This window comes from Microcebus murinus, chromosome 16 (genome assembly GCF_040939455.1).
Source record: "Microcebus murinus isolate Inina chromosome 16, M.murinus_Inina_mat1.0, whole genome shotgun sequence".
Lineage (NCBI taxonomy): Eukaryota > Metazoa > Chordata > Mammalia > Primates > Cheirogaleidae > Microcebus > Microcebus murinus.
The window spans coordinates 62992875-63009633 of NC_134119.1; the positions used below are offsets into that span (position 1 = coordinate 62992875).

Consider the following 16759-nt stretch of genomic DNA (forward strand, 5'->3'; position numbering starts at 1 on the left):
AGCTGGGGTACCGGTAACACTTCACAGAGCTAGATGTAGGAAGGCATTTCAGGCAATCAATCAAAAGAACAAGGGCAATGGGGTAAGAGGAGTCTAAAGAGTTTCCAAGGACAAGCAGATCCCCATGGAATTGGGGATTCAGATACAGGGCCAGAGTATGCCTGAGACCTTAATCATCAAGCTCTGGGGTTCTTATGCCCCCAAGATCTTTAGATCATTTCCCAGGGGTAGCTTTGACCCATTGAGGTTAGGCCCTCTGGCCACAGACCCAAGAGAGCAAGTCTAGGCCCCAACCTTCAGAATCAAGCAAAGGCTGTGCCCCTATGGTGGCTGCACCCAGCACCTAGGACAGATCACTGCATCCAAAGGTCCAAAGTTTTATTGTTTTGAATACATTCTCCAGCGGCCCCCTACTTCCCTCCCCCCACCCTCAGTCCCCAATACAGAGTAAGGCTTGACCACAGCCCCCCTACCCCACCCCAGGGGCCCCAGCTGGGAGGCAGAGGGGGCTTCCAGTTTGGTTTGAGGGCACCCCCTTCCACATCTCCCCACCCACCTGCCCATGGGCCAGTCCTAGGAGCAGCTGGGGGTGAAGGGGCTGGACTGGTGCTGGGGTGGGGAGTGGGAGAGGGATAGCAGGCACTTGTAGAGATTTGTGGCCCCTGGGTGGCACCCCTCTACCCTCCTCTGCCCCCCCACCCCTCCCAACATGGAATTTTTGGTTCATCATAAAATTGTCCCTCCCTCCGCTGCTGTAACCTTGAGGGGTATGAGAAACCCAGGCACTCATGGCCCCTGGAGGGGCAGGGAAGGCAGGGCTGGGACTAAGGATAGCTTGGGGGGGGGGGCAGAGGTGCAAGAGGCAGAGAACAGGGAGGGAGACAAGGCTTTACTTCCTAAGCGATTGTAATAAAAAAGTTCCTGGGTGTTAAGGCCACAGCCTCAATTCAAATATAAATTCCTCAGAATGGAGGTGGCCCCCTTAACTCCCCCCTCCCTCCCCCCAACACCACTTTGCCCAGAGCTTAGAAACCCAGAGACTGAGGGCAGCCCCCAGCCCTGGGCACCCACCCACCCCCACCATTAAAAAAAAAAAAGAAATTAAAGTTTTATACAAAATGTGGGGAGGGGAAAGGGAGGAGGCAGGGAAGAGAGTAGAGAGCTGCCCTCACCTCCAGGGCATGGGGGTTTAAGGCAGCAAAAGAAGCATGGGGGGTAGGGGGAACATGGGTCCCCTGCCCACAGCCCTCAGGAATCTCGATGTTCCAGGGACAGCTGGGCTGTGGCGTGCTGGAGGTCAGAGCTCACCCGCCTGGGGGTGAGGGGCCCCCCAGCCTCCCCAGGCCCCTCCCCACGCACCTTCTTGTCCTCACCCTCATCCTCAAAGCCCCCAGCAGGGCCCCCACCCCCCTCCAGGCGACAGTCTTCGCTCCAGCGCCGCTTAAAGCGCAGCTTGAGGGGCATGCACTGGGCCGCACCGGCTGCCTCGCCGGGCTCCGGCTTGGGAGGCGCAGGTGGGGCTCGGGGTGTCTTGAACACCTCGCCATCTTCCTCATCCTCATCGCTGATGTCAGTCACCTCCACCTCCTCCGACTCGCCTTCCGAGATAGGCTCCACCTTGATCTGGGGTGGTGGCGGTGGCGGCGGGGCCAGCGCCCCTGCCCCCTCGGCCAGCCCGCCCGCACCACCACTCTTGTCAGCGCCTGCTGGAGCCTTGTCCCCAGCGGCCCGCTGCCGTCGTCCTAGTGGGGGCGGCTGCAGCTTAAACTTGAATGGGGAGGAAGAGGAAGAAGAGGATGACGAAGCCGAGGAGGGGACCGGTGGGGTCTCAGGTGCCATGGGTGGCAGCGGGCACTTGTCAGGGCGCTGGGGCTGGGGCACCACCAGCCCGGGGTAGTGCAGGAAGGCGCGGGGGCTGAGGTGGTAGTTGTAGACGCTTTGGGTGTGGGCCTGCAGGTACCGTTTCATGTCCTCGGGGCTGAAGGAGAAGTGGGAGCCTCCCCCTGAGCCACTGGGGCCCCCACCACCACTGGGGTACATGGGGCTCAGCGTGGGTGAGGGCGTGTAGGCCAGGTGGGTGGGTGTCATGGGCAGAGCCGGTGAGAGTTGAGGGGGAAGCAAGGAGCCAGGCCCGGCCAGAGGTGACACAGGGAAGGGGCTGAGGGGTTCAGGGCCACCCCGGGGCCGGGGGTAGACACGGAAGACGCCAGGGTCATGGGGCAGGCGGGCCAGCGGGGGCCCTCGGAAGGCACCCAGCTCCGGAGGGCCGGGTGGCCGGGCCCGGGGGTCCTCTCCCAATGGCTCCTCCAGCTCTGACGTGCCATCACTACAGTCACTGACTGAGCCTCGGCCCAGGCGGCGGGCCACCACAGCCGAGAAGAGGGACGATGAGGATGAAGAGCAGGCCGGTGGTGAACGGGGGTCCTCGGTGGGGGACAGCACCTCGGAGGGCGTTGAGGGAGGGAAACGGAAGTGGCTGCCACCTGATGGCACTGGTGGGGCACTCTGGGGCACTGCACCACCTGGCAGGAGAGTAGAGACATGGTATCAAGGCTCTTGGCCTATCTGGGACAGACACACAGACCCTCTCCTCCCTCACAGGCCATGCCCACTGTCCCTGGCACTCACCAGCCAACCCCACGTCAATGAAAGGGTAATTAACCAGCACCAGTTTGTTGAAGTTGAACTTGTAGGTGAACCGTTTCCCCTTGGTCTTGTGCAGGATGCGTTTGTTGTAGTAATAGCTGCAGGTGAGAAATACCACTGGGATGGTCAGGTACAGGGGACTCGGGTCTGGACTCCATGCCTGGACACATGCTTAGGTGCAGCTTTCAAAGGGCAACCAAGACACACAGGCCACTAGAGGAATCAAGTGCCCGGAAGGTGCAGACCAGCTCTGCCCTCAGGTCTGGGGCCAGACTAGAGGCTCCACTGGTGACTATATTCTCTTCTCAGGACACCTGTGTCATCAAGGGGCTCAGAGAAGGACTAGGGCCAGCCCAAGGTCATACAGCTAGGACGTAGCAGAGCCAGGAGCCAAACCCAAAGCTGTTCCCAAAGACGAGGGGCTTCCCAGCAAGTGGGGGCTGTCCACATCTGCTCAGGGGCCCCCAGCCCTCCTCACCGCAGAGCCCGGCTCAGCTTGTCATAATTCATCTGGGGCTTGCACTTGCGGACGCCCCAGAGCCGGGCCACCTCATCGGGGTCCTTGATGACGAATTCCCCGTAGTCCCCCTGCCAGGCGATGACACCCTGGTACTCCTCCTTCCGCAGCAGCTCCAGGATAAAGTGCCACAGCTGGATCTGCCTCGAGCCGGGGGACGACTCAGGCTTGTAGGCCCAGTCCGGGAAGGCAAACCCTGGGGACAGGAGGCAGGGAGTGGCCCCAGGTCAGGATGCCAAGTCCGGGGCTCTGGGCCCCATCCCAGGGTCTACCTTCTGCCCCGCCCTCGACGTGGGGAAATCTGTCTCCCCTCCGCCAAGTCAGGGCCTGGGTTAGAAGACAGTGTGTGTCTGTCTGTGTGAGGGGGCTAGACAGGAGCTAGGGGGAAGGGAAGCTGGAGCCTGCTCCGGCGACACCGGGAGAAACAGGAAACCGTCGGCGGCGGGTCCCGGGGCCAGTGCCAGGGGGCCAGGCACCAAGCCAGGATGGCGGGCAGGGCTGCCAGTGGGGGAGGGGCAGGAAGGGGCACACGTGGCCAGCTGGGTTGGGGTGCAGCCCCCCAATCCATCCCCACTACCATTCAGAAGCAGTTGTAACCCCCAGTCTCCTTCTTAGGAATATACACTGTCCCTCCCCCCAAGACCTGACAGAGCCCCTACTCCCACCCAGGACCAGAGAGGAGGATTTTTTTTCTTAAAAGGACCAGGAGGGGTGGGGTGGCTGGTTGACGATGAGGTCAGCGCTTGCACACACAGAGGCTTCTGTCTTCCCTGGAGACTGAAACCCAGACTGTCTGAGTGGGCCCCCCCAAGCCCTGGACCCTCTGAGTTGTGCTGCCCTCCCCAGACCCAGGCATCCAGGCCTAACCTGGCAGGAGGGGCCCTAGCCCAGGCCTTGAGAAGGAGCAGGCACTGCTGGAGCTGTCGCCCTCTTCCCACTTCTGCCTTCTCATCCTCAGCTTCTCCCCTGCCCACCTGCCTGCCCGCCCCCAGCATTAACCTTGGGTAGAGGTTGGTGGTGGGCTGGCTGGTCCCTGGAGGGGGTGGGCAGCCTGGGGTGGGGGGGCTGCGGTTGTTGTCATTTCCCAAACCCCCGGGTAATCAGGGGCCATCAATAATTCAACACTAGGCAGCCGGTAATGGAGGGGTGGGAGGAGGGAAAGGGAGGAAAGGAAGGAGGGGGAAGGCAGGGCAGGGGGGCCCTGGTGCCACTAGAGAGAGAAGGCCAAGGTGGATTGCTAAAGATGGGCGGGGTCCCAAGTCCCAGTCAGGCTGTAAGGGTCAGTTTCCCTTCCTTGGTCTCTGCTCAAGCAGGTACCAATCCAGCCTCCAGGCAACATTGAGCCTCCCTCAAAGACTCCACCCCAGTCTGGAATCCAACAGGGGATCCTTCCCCTTGGGAACACAGGGGATCAGTAGTTCCCACTCCCACAAGGACCATCCCCTCCAAATGCAGAGCTCATTGTCCCTGACCGGAGCCAGGCCCCTGATCCCTGGCCCTGGGTAGACTGGGATGGCCAGTATGGCATTCCCTACCCAGTCCCTGTCCCATACAGAAATCCCAGCCTCAAACCAGCCAGCCCCTCAGGGTTCCAGGGATATGACCTCCAGCTATTCTCAGACTGGAGTCCTGTACCAGCAGCCCCTATTCCATTTAGAAGTGACAGCCCCTGACAATCCCTCCAGAGACCCCCTAGCCCACAGCCACATCCATCTCTTGGGAATCCAGGTGGTTCACCCCATTATCCTCACCCTACTGAAGAATCTAGGTCCCAGGGTCTCCCTCAGGGCCCAGAGGCCTCTGGAACCCAGGTGACCAAACCACCAGCTCCCTGTACCCTCATACCCCCTCCAAAAAGCTCCTGGCCGCCCTCAGGGCATGAAGTGCCACCCTACTTCCACCTCAGCCCCAATCTGGCTCCAGACCCAGGAGGGGGGCTGAAGCCCCTGAGACATCAGTATGGGGATGGGAGGGGTTGCTGACTTCCACCCTCCCCCCAAAATTAAAGCCACCCTTCCCAGCCCACCCGCCCCAGCCTCCGTGTCCCGGTAACCAGGCAACGTGTGTGCAGCGACAGTCCTGGGAGCGGGGGAGCAGGAGGCTAAAAATAAACTTTGCAGAAGAGAGGGAGTGAGAGAGACTACATGCAACACAAAGGGAACTCGGAAAGGAGGTGGGGGGGCTCTGGAAAGGCCTCAAGCCGCATTCTGGGAGCTGTCCCAGGCCCCCTTGTTAACCCCCTTTCCTGAGCAACCCCCCTCGGGGCCTGGACCCTGGCTCCCACTCCTGGCAGAGACCCTTCCTCACTCCCAGGCCCAGCCCAATGCCAGCTTTCCTCATCGGACACAGCATACATGAGGGCCTGTTCCCAGCTTTGGGGGGGGAGTCTGAAGGGGGGGTGACGTCAGGGTGTCTCAATGGGGCTCTGTTCCCCAGGCCTTGGAGCCAGGAGCCAGGCACGGGCAAGGGGAGCATGTGTGAGTGTGTTGTGTATGCGTCCACGTGCTTAAAACAGGGAAACACCGGACCTGCACCAAGGAAGCTTGGGGGTGCAGGACCTCTGGAGCATGGGGGCCCAGTAAGGCAGGGAGGGAGCAGCCACACTGATAGCAACACTGCCAGACAGGGTATAGAAGTGGCAGCAGACAGACAGAAAGGGATGGAGTGGTGGGGTCCCAGAGGCACACCTGGGTCCCACAGAGGCGGGGTAGGGATTCTCCCAGACAGGCTGTGCAAGCCTGGGGGGCACAGAACTCCTGGGCACCCCCCAACTTCACCGACTGCCCAAACTTTTTCTAAGCTACGGTGGGGTCGGAAGGGAGGAGTGGTGATAGAGGAAGAACACGCTGGCCTCCTGGGGGGCCCTACCACCTCCCCCACTCCAGGCAACCCTCTATGGCGCCAGAGCCGGGAAGAAAACAGGAAGTGGGAAACAGCCACGGCAGAGGAGAGAGGGGCCGGGATGGAGGATCGGATGGAAGGGTGCATAGCAGCAGGCCTGGAGGCAGACTGAAAGATGACCGATCAGAAGGCCATTCCAGGGCCCCCGCCCCGCCCCCTCCCCCAGCCAGAGAACCCACACACTGCTCGGCCCCCAGACAGGGCTGGGGAAGCGGCTCAGCCGGTCCCATCAGGCCAAGGCCCTTAGCAGGGAGGGAAAATGAGGCGGGGTTGTCTGGGCGTCTTGGCCCCCTCCTCAGGCGAGGGGAAGCTCCTGCTGCCCCCAGGGCCCAGCAAGCCGGGAGCTAGTGAAAGCCGGGGAGTATGTGGGGCGCACGTGACTGACCCTACTGCACTCCGCACCCCTGCCCCACTCCCAGCCCCCCTCCTCGGCCCCAATCCCCTGCCGCTGGAGCCCTGCTCGGAGCCCTTTAAGAGCCGCCCCCACCAGCCGAGCAGGGGAGTGGGGTGGGGTGGGGTGGGTGGGCCGGTCGGGGCACACACCCGCACACAGGAGCCCTAGCCGCTGCCGCCGCCGGGGGAAGGAAACAAGTTTGAACAGCGGCGCCCGGCCCCCTTCCCCCTCCCCCGTCCCCGCCCCGGGCCGGATTCCGACGGGGTAGACGGGCAGGGGGCGGCTAGGACCCCTCCCCCTGCACGCTCGGGCGCAAAGTCCAGCCCGCCCGAGCCCGGGGGCGGCGGGGGAGGGGAGGGGAGAAAGTCCGAGTGGGAGGGGGGTTAATCCCGCCGCCCCCCGACCGCCGACTGAGGGGGGAGGGGAACCTTGGCCCCTTAAGGAGGAGCAAGTTGGCGGGGGGGAGAGAGGGGCGGAGGGAAAGACGGCCCGCTGAAAGAGAAGAGCTGGATCAGGGAGGGGGGACGAGGGGGGAGCCTCTGCGTCCCCCTTACCTTCCCCACCCTCTTCAACCCCGGGCTCGGGCGGCGCGATGGGAGGGTACCCAGGTCTCCCCGGAGCCACCTTAAAGCCGCGCGTTCTAAGGTCGGAAACAAAAAGTTCCTTTTTCGAACGTTCGGGCTGCGCTTTGGAACTTTGCGACTCCGCGAGGGCGGGGGAACGAGGAGCCGGCCGAGACGGGCGGGGGAGGGGCAGCGCAGCCGGGACCCCGAGTCCTGGGCTCCCCACTCACGCCCTCCTCCTAGAGGCCATCCCGTATCCCTCGCTAACCTGGTGCGGGGCACGCGTCGCCGTGAAGGTCACGGGCCGGACCGCGCAGCGCGGAACCGGGGATAGCGGGCCCCGTGGACAGCCACCCCCCCCCGCCCTGCACACGTCCCGGCCCCCAGAGTGCAACGTGACAGAGCAGCAGGGAAGCACCTCGCCACCCCCGTGATCCCGGGAGCGGGGAAGAGCCTAGCTTGCGGGGTCCCGGTGGAGAGAGAGGACCACGACTCGCAGCACCCCACACCACTCCGCCCGGAGCCTGGAATCGGGGGTCCCAGGCAGCAACCCCCGCTAGCGCCGCAAGAAGCAACAGGTCTCCAGTGCTTGGGGGTCCCCCAGAACTGGGGATCACTCGGGCTCCCCTGGACCCCTTTAGCCCCCCCAAAGTTTCTCCACCCGGTTTCCCGGGGCAACAAGTCTCCCCCACACGTGCTGCCCCCGCCCCCACCTGTGTCCGCCGGGGTCTTCATGCTGGGGGGCCCGGGGCGAGGCGCCCCGACTCCGGGCCGTGGCTCCCGGCGCCCGCGCTGCCCCGTCCCGTCCCGCGCCCGTCGGGCCGCCCTCGCCGCCTCACCCGGCCTCGCCTCTCAGAGCCTCTCCCCTCCCCGCCGCCGCCTCCCGGGTTAATATCGCACTCCGGGGCCGGGACGCCCACGCCCCCCGGCCGGCGACGTCACCGCCGCGTCGCCATGGAGACACTGTGCCCGCCCCCTCCCCGCTCACTCACACACACGCTCGCCGGCGCGCAGCCACTGAGGACCGGCCGGCTCTGGGCTTAAAGGAGCCGCGCGGCGGGGGAGGGAGGAAGGAGGGGGCGGGGGTGGGATGGGGTCCCGGAGGTCATGACCCTTCTCGGAGGCTCCAAGTCTGCAGATAACTTAAGTCCCGGGCACTCGCTACCTGCTGCCCCTCCTCCTCTCCTGCCCACTGCGGACTCCAGAGTTTCTTGTGGGAGCTTGTAAGGGGGAAGGGGGAACCTTCCGAGGGGGGTCAGAAACTTTTGTGGGAAGGGGGCCTGAACCTTTGGGGAGGAGACAGAATCTTCTTTGCGCGGCGGGGGGTGTTGATCAGGACCTTGGAGGATGATTAAGACCACAGTATTTACCAGCCTGGCCTTACCCAGCCCCCCCCCCCAGCCTGAATGGGGGCAGCTGTCCAGGGGTGGGGTGGAATGGGTGGGAAGCATTTCCCAGCATCGGAAACGGGGAGGCGGCTGTGTCCTCCGCTCCTGTAGGATGGGGTCTTGGCCTTCGTGATAGCCCTAGTCCAGCTGGGAGGAAGTGACCAAAGGGAATGCATTTGGGAGCCCCACCACCACCATCCCCATGTTGCAGCTGTCCTGGGGACACGGCTAGCGCCGGAGGTCCCCCCACCTCCAGTGCACCACTAGGGCAGGGGGTTCCGGAGGTGGGGCCAGGATACGAGGGGGCGACCAAAGTCTGAACAAATGTGCTCCCAAGGGACACTGGGGGGGTCACCAGGAGAGAGGAAGACAGGGCTTAAGAGCAAAAGCCAGAGCGTAGGGAAGTGTTAAGTCTCTGTTCTCCGCTGCAGCCGGGAGGGAAGGATGGAGCCCGAGGCTCCGGGAAACAGGAAATCAGAGTGCAGATCTGCTGGAGGCAGACAGTCGGCAGCAGGGTAGAGGACACACAGAAGCAATATTCACACTGGGGCCTGGGAACAGAGTCTCGAAAAAGACTCTAAGGTACCAAAGGAGGGCAGTATGGGGGGGAGACTGAAACCCAGAAGATGGGCAGTGAGAGAGAGACAGACAAGTCACAGAGAGGGAAGGCCTGCAGGGGTCAGGCTCCGGGTTCTTAGGGCTTCCAGCTGGGCCTCCTCCCTTGCTGGGTTCCTAGTCCCCTTAGTGCAGCTCCTCACCAGTGCCTCAGAAAAAGTCTCAGGCCTCCTCCTTGGGGACACCAAGGCCTCTGGAGAAGCATCACCCCCCTGGGGAATTATGTAACCTTGCCTACGGACAGTGCAGCTCCCCCACGGATATTGTAACCCTCTGGGAGCAGCGTGGTCCAGCAATAATAATCATCATCATTGTTAGAATAACAGCTCCCGAATTCCGAGTGTTCATGATGTGCCAGGCACCGGGCCAAGCATTGTCAGGGGCATCTTCTCGTTTAATACTCACGAAATCCCAGTGAAGGGGATTACTGTTGTTATCCCCATTTACAGATTAACAAAGTGAGGCTCTGATAGGGGAAATCAGTCTGCCAAAGTCCTGTAGCCTGGAAGTATTGGAACCAGATTCTAACCCAGATCTATCCAATTCGAAATCACCACACTTAACCATATGCTTTACTATTAATACCTCCTTTACTACCCCCCAAAAGATAATGCAAAATTTAAAAGATAATAGATCAGTTATCAACCCAAGTGACCCCTACCCTCCCACCAGCAAGACAGACACCTGGATGGCAACCCTACCTCTACTACTTCCAAGTACATACAGCATGTGAGTTCACCTCTTTGAGCCTCAGTTTCCTCATCTATAAAATGGGACTATTAATAGACCCTACATGATGAAGTTATTGTGAGAAATCAGGGATGTGAATAAATACTGGTAATAATTATTAGCAGAGTGAATTCTGCACCCCATGGATAATGTGAGCACTCCTTATCCTCCCGACAATAAACACACGGCACTGACAGTGTGAAATTGCCTGTTAATGTCATAATCCCACCCTGACCCGGATGGACAGCTCAAACCCACTGTTTGTATGAAACACGGTCATCGATGGTGGGCATGCCTCATGGGAGAGTCCCTAGTGAAAATGTCCACTGGGCCTTGTGAGTTTGATGGTTTGTGCAAACCTGTCCATGGATATTGTAACCTTCCAGAAGTCCATGTGACTCTACCACAGAAATGTGGACCCCCTTGGATAATTCAGTCACCTTAACATTGAGACTCACACCCAGAGATGACAGACCCACTGTTACTGTGTGAAACACCCAGATTTTGTGGATTTGTGATAGAAACTATTCATCATCACTGGCCATTCCTTGAAGACATGCCATCTAACCAAGGCCATTTCAACTCCAATAAACAAGGGGACCCCCCCCCCACCAAGTTCACTATGAAAAGCCTCCAAAAATACCCCTGGGGCTGGTGAAAAGTGCAGCCTCCCATGGCCCCAGGACCTGGGTGCGATGAACCATGCAATGCTGTAAGCAGAAAGCAAGTCTGTGCAGTGAGGACAGCCCCAGTGCTTGGACCTGGTAGTTCTTCCAGTTTACTACTCTGACACAGATAACATTTATCCTACCATTGTCTGGCAAAGGCATGCACAAGCCCTGTGCCCACAGAAGTCAAACATTTAACAGACTTGTCATCTGAGTCCTGAAAAGGAAACTATGTAGACAATATAAATCATAATTGCAACCCACCCATCAGCCCTATGAGAAATAATAAACCATTAAGACCCAAAGAGTATTGTACTTACCTTAGTAGTATGATCCATCACATATAGACAATGTAGCTACCATAAACAGTGTGACCAGAGAATGTAACCTCAATAGAGTATCACTCTTTCTCGTCTCCCTAACCTAAAAGCTAAAGGCCCCTTTTTCTTTTTTCTTTTATTTCCATTTTATTTTTGCTAAGCACCATATAACACACTGCATGCTACCTAATACACTGCATAACCTTCTAGCAGGGGTAGATGACCATAACTGAGTTATTTTTTTTTTAATTATTTTTTTTATTTTGGCATATTATGGGGGTACAGATTTTAAGGTTTCAATAAATGCCCATTTCCCCCCCTCCCCCCCTGAGTTATTTTTTCATCAATCAGGAAAATGCTTCCTTAATCAATATCCTCCAAACCCTTTGACACATAGTAATGATTCACTCCACAGATGTGCCTACCTCTTGCCATCAAACTCCACTGATATAAATAATGGGCAACTCTCCTTTCCTTGTCCCCATTTATAAACTTGTTGATATGACCAACACTATTGAGGTGGCCACTCCGGACATGACGAAGTATGCACCCATGCGGGCAGTTCTGGGGAGAATCTCGAACCACATCTCAGCACAGTTACATTGGCCAAAATTCTACTTGAAGCCTCCTTAAAGGTGACTGGGCTTCTGGGTCCTATCTTCTCCATCTGTACTTGTCCCCTTGAGGGGCGCGCCACCAGTCCTGTGGTGGACATACCATCTCCATGCTAATTACACCCACATTTCTCTCTCTGCCTCACGACTCTCTCTGAACTCCAATCTAGCACATCCAACTGCCTCAGCAGTGTCTGGCTACATTTGGATTTCTCAAGCTTGCCAAATCAAAAATGGTCTTCCTGAGCTCCCCCAAACTGCTGCCCCCACAGTCTTCCCTATTTTGCTGATTGCTCAGGCTGAATACCTTGGAGTCATCCTGTTCCCTTCTCTCCTCTGACATCCAATCTGAAGGGAACTCCCATCAGCTCTACCTTTGGCTATTCCAGAATCAGCTATTCTTCACCACTGCTGCCACCACCCCTGGTCTGGGGACTCGTCACTGGTCTCCCCACTGCCACCAGCTGCTGCAGTCTGTGCTCTACCTGCAGCCAGAGGACTTCTAGTAAACCACACTGTATCCATTTGCTGCCCAAACCCTTTAGCAGCCCCTCTGCTCACTAGGAGTGAAAGTCAACTCCTTGCATGGCCTGGGAGGTCCTCCCCTGACCTCACCTCCTACCCTCCCCCTTCACTGCCACTCCAACTACACTCAGCCCCCTTGCTAGGTCTCCAACAAGCCAGGCATATTTCTGCCTCAGGGATTTTGCCCATGCTGCTCCATCTGACGGGAAACCTTTTCCCCAAGACATCTGTCCCTCCTCCCCTTCAAAGCCACCTTCCCAATAAGACTCTGCCTGATCACTCTGTTTTAAATTGCAGCCCCCTTTCCAGAGCCCTGTGTCCCCTTCTGCACACTATTTTCTCCATAGGACTTATCCTTACCCAACATGCATTTCCCTAATGTATTTGCTTGTTGACCAAATCCCTCCTCTGTAATGTTAGCTCTAAGAGGGCAAAGATTTTTTTCCCTGTTTTGGTGTTTGCAGTATCCCAGCACCTGGCAATCTACAATGAATAAGTTCGATTTTGGACTGTGAACCTGCAAATACCCAATATAATACCAATCCCTGTGAGCCCATACACACACAGACCCTCCTGGCCAGTTAATGCCAGTGCAACCTCCTGAACAGGAACCCAATGTGAACTCCATGAACACAGGAGACCCCCATACAGGGTATAATTGTCCTACTGAATGTCAGCGCCACAAACACAGGAATTTGGTCTATTTTCTTCACTGCCTTCACCAGTGCCTAGAACCGTGTCTGTCACAAAATAGGCTGGAATATGTATTTGCTGAAGTGAGCTGAGTCCACATTTAGCTGCTATAACCCTACAAACAGTATGAAACCATACAGATGGCACGATGTCCATAACTGAGAAAAACCACCATATATAGTGTGACTCTCATATGGACAGTGTAAGTCCCAAATAGCACAACGCCCACAGTGTGAACCCCAATCTAAGCAGTGTGACCCTTATAAACTCCATACAAAGAGGATGACCCTTAGAAGTGCTGTGACCCCATATGACAGGGCAACAACCCACATAAAACCCCATATCATTCACTTGTGAGTGTGATTGAACACAGAGGCAGTATAACTTCTTTAACATCGTGTGAATTCCTCTATCAACAGGGTTGAGTCCCATAACCTGGGTAAACCCATATACACAGCGTAGACAACCATATAAACAGGGGCCCTTCCATAAGCAGTGTGACTCTTCACATGGACAGTGTAGCCCTATAATAGACATGACCTCATGCAGTATAAACCATGGACACGGAGCTCCCACATGGACAGTGCCACTTGCTTGGAGGGACCACCAATGGGTACAGCATAGACTGTGAACAATGTAGACTCAGCAATAGGTACGACAGATCCAATGTTGGATTGGTATGTCAGTTTCATTGAGTTTCCCATGGACTGGTAGAAACTCCATGTTCCATTGAAACCCTCGGGGCCTTTGTAACCTTCATAAAATTATATGAGCCCCCCCCCCAAAGTCTTCCTTCTCCCACAAAACATTATCCAACACCCCTTTTATACACACAGAAATTAAGACACTATGACTCCCTCAAGGCTAGTATATCCTGTCATGGACAATGATGTCCCCAGTAAAGGTGAAGAAATGGTGACATCCAGAAGGACAGAGACTTCACAGGCTCCAATGCATGTCGGGACACATAAAACACACAACTCCTATTTATTGAGCACTTACTAAATGCAAAGCCCTGGGTTAGACATCCCATTTCATCCTCACCTCAACTTTATGAGGTAGATTCTCTCATTTTCCCCACTAGACTATAATACCTCTGGATGCATTGATAAATGTCCCACAGATACGCTGAATCCTGGACTCCTTCCAAAAAAGTACCACCACCACCAACACAACACACACAAAGTATGGAAAAGGTTACCACTGAGATTGTAACAGCATAAACTCTTCAGGTAGTGGTAAACTTCTGAATAACAATAATTACTACAATAGCTAATATTTTTTGAGGACTTACTCGCTTATACTATTCTAAATGCTTTGCACATGTTAAGTCATTACTGTTTTTTTTTGTTTGTTTTTTTTTTTTTGAGACAGAGTCTCACTCTGTTGCCCCAGCTGGAGTGCCGTGGTGTCAGCCCAGCTCACAGCAACCTGAAACTTGTGGGCTCAAGTGATCCTCCTGCCTCAGCCTCCTGAGTAGCTTGGACTACAGGCATGAGCCACCATGCCCGGCTAATTTTTTCCATATATTTTTAGTTGTCTCGCTAATTTCTTTCTATTTTTAGTAGAGATGGGGGTCTCACTCTTGCTCAGGCTGGTCTTGAACTCTTGAGCCCAAACGATCCTCCCACCTTGGCCTCCCAGAGTGCTAGGATTACAAGCCTGAGCTACTGCACCTGGCCAAGTCATTACATCTTCATAAACAACCTTGTGCCTTAGGATTCTTTTTTTGTTTTTTTAAATCTTAGGGACAGGGTCTTGCTGTGTTGCCCAAGCTGGAGTGCAGTGGCTATTCACAGACATGGTTATAGTGAACTGCAACCTTGAACTCTTGGCCCCAAGTTTTTCTTGCCTTAGCCTCCTTTTTTTTTTTTTTTTTTTTTGAGACAGAGTCTCACTTTGTTGCCCAGGCTAGAGTGAGTGTTGTGGCATCAGCCTAGCTCACAGCAACCTCCTGGACTCAAGCGATCCTGCTGCCTCAGCCTCCCAAGTAGCTGGGACTACAGGCATGCGCCACCATGCCCAGCTAATTTTTTTCTATATATATTAGTTGGCCAATTAATTTCTTTCTATTTATAGTAGAGACGGGGTCTTGCTCAGGCTGGTTTTGAACTCCTGACCTCGAGCAATCCGCCTGCCTCGGCCTCCCAGAGTGCTAGGATTACAGGGGTCAGCCACCATGCCCGGCCTGTTGCCTTAGCCTCTTTAGTAGCTGGGACTCCAGGTGTGCATCACCATGCTTTTTTTTTTTTTTTGGTTCTATTGCCCAACATCAGGGTTCTTTCATTATCCCCTTTTACAAGGGTGGAAATTTCAAGGCACAAAGGGATTAAGTAACTTTCCCAAAGTCACACAGCTGGGAAGAAGCCCAGGTGGGATGTGGCCCCAGATAGCCTGCCTCAGATAGTGCTATCCTGCCTCCTGCAATATCACCCCTTACCCCAGATGACTGTAATTTCAGTGAACTGTGTAACTAAGTTAACTACAGTTTATGTAATTCTCCCAGGGGCAGGGTACAGCTCCCTGTGCACACTTTTCCTCAATGACAGGGGAAATAGGCCTTGGACAGTGAATTCCCACTGACAGGTCTCCTTCATGCATGGTATAACTCACGTGAGCAGAGGGGAATCCCTGTGTGGACATTAGAAATTCACCACAGCCAGAGACAATCCTGAGCTGACAGTGGAAACCCCTTTTCATCACAGGAGATGCTCTCTAGGCAGGGTGAGTTCCTTTATGGAGAGCATAGACCTCCCCCAACAGTCTAATTCTCCCTGATGCTTGATGTAAACTGTGGAACACGAAGCCCCATGCTAATCAATGGAAATTTCCCCAAAACACAATGAAAGCTTCCTCGGGCAATGTGAACTCCTGCCCAGAACCAGCCTCCCCATAGACTGTGTAATCTTTGCATCCATGACAAAGTGAACACAGACAGGGTACATCTCCATGCATGGGGAACTTTCTGTGGCTGCTGTGAACCTCTTTTCTGATAGCATAAACCACTCCCCAAGGCTCTAAGTGGGTAGTGTGAACTCTCGAGTGAACATTTTCTCCAGACCCAGCATCTACTAAATGTGCACATGATAAACTGCCTTGTAATATTTCCCTCAACTCTGGGTCCACCCAATATGGAAGTATGAACTGTCTTTTACAATATTAAAATAGTCATAATAGTATAAGATTGTAAAAATGATAACATAATTGCATAAGTAATAGTATAATATTCCTTGCGAGTCAGAACTCCTTGTGGACAGAGAATTTTCCCCAATCTCAAGGCTAATCCTCTGTGGACAGTGGGCCCTTCCCATGGATAATGTTGAATGTCCTTTATAGCCAGTGAACCCCATTGGACAACTGATATTTCTTCCATGCCCTGTGTGAACTAGCCCCATGCCATAGTATACTCTTTCACAGGTAGTGCAAATATTCCGTGGACAGTGTGATCTGCAATAGGCTAGATGCACTTTCCTCACACCTGGTGTGATTCTAGTGTGGTACTAGGAACCGATCACAGGCAAAAGAAACCTTCCCTGTGGCCAGTGTGCATTGCTCCTCATATCTTCAGACCAGGGCAAATACAATGTGGAGGCTATGGCAGATAGGTGCATGGCAGATAGGTTCATACCTAGTGTAAACCCCGTATCTGGGCAGCAGGCATCTACTACCAACAGGGTATATCCCTCTCCTCCTCACTCACGGCGTGACACCCCCCCATCTTTAAAAATCTCCCTCTGCCAGGTGTGAACACCCACAAAGTGTAGCTCTCCACGGAATGCATCGTGAAGCCCCCATGAAGCGCTGCATTTCCTCATCTCGTGCCTCCCCTTCAATGCCTGGGGAGGCTTTCAAAAAACTGCGCTGTCCTAAATGTCAAACTCTTGGAAGAGGTGTCCCCAGGGCCCCCAAGCCCCAGGCCACGCGCATTGCCTACACCGCAGCGCGCCACCCCACAAGCGCGCGTTCTCTCCCCTCCCGGTGGCAACAGGGCTTTCCGCGGGGCCGCGCCAGACTTTTTGAGACCGTCGATTGGTCGTACTCACGGCCACCCGGTAACCAATCAAGCGGTGGAAAGATGACATCACTGGTTCTTCTCCCCTCCCCCCACCCCAAACTTCCCTACTCCGGCTACCGGCAGCAACAACCACGTGGGGGAGGGGTAAGAGAGTAGAACCGGTGAGGTCAT

At 55.7% G+C, this 16759-nt stretch overlaps 1 protein-coding gene across 1 annotated transcript; it reads right to left on the minus strand.

The window, feature by feature from the left end:
• Positions 1-360: 360 nt before the first annotated feature.
• ERF (ETS2 repressor factor) lies at positions 361-7909 on the minus strand. The gene is made up of 4 exons (XM_012758515.2): positions 7735-7909; positions 3125-3359; positions 2629-2744; positions 361-2522 (listed from the first exon to the last, which is right to left on the minus strand). Exons 1-4 carry the CDS (start codon positions 7754-7756, stop codon positions 1249-1251), a joined length of 1647 nt encoding a protein of 548 aa, XP_012613969.1. The 5' UTR covers positions 7757-7909; the 3' UTR covers positions 361-1248.
• Positions 7910-16759: the final 8850 nt, after the last annotated feature.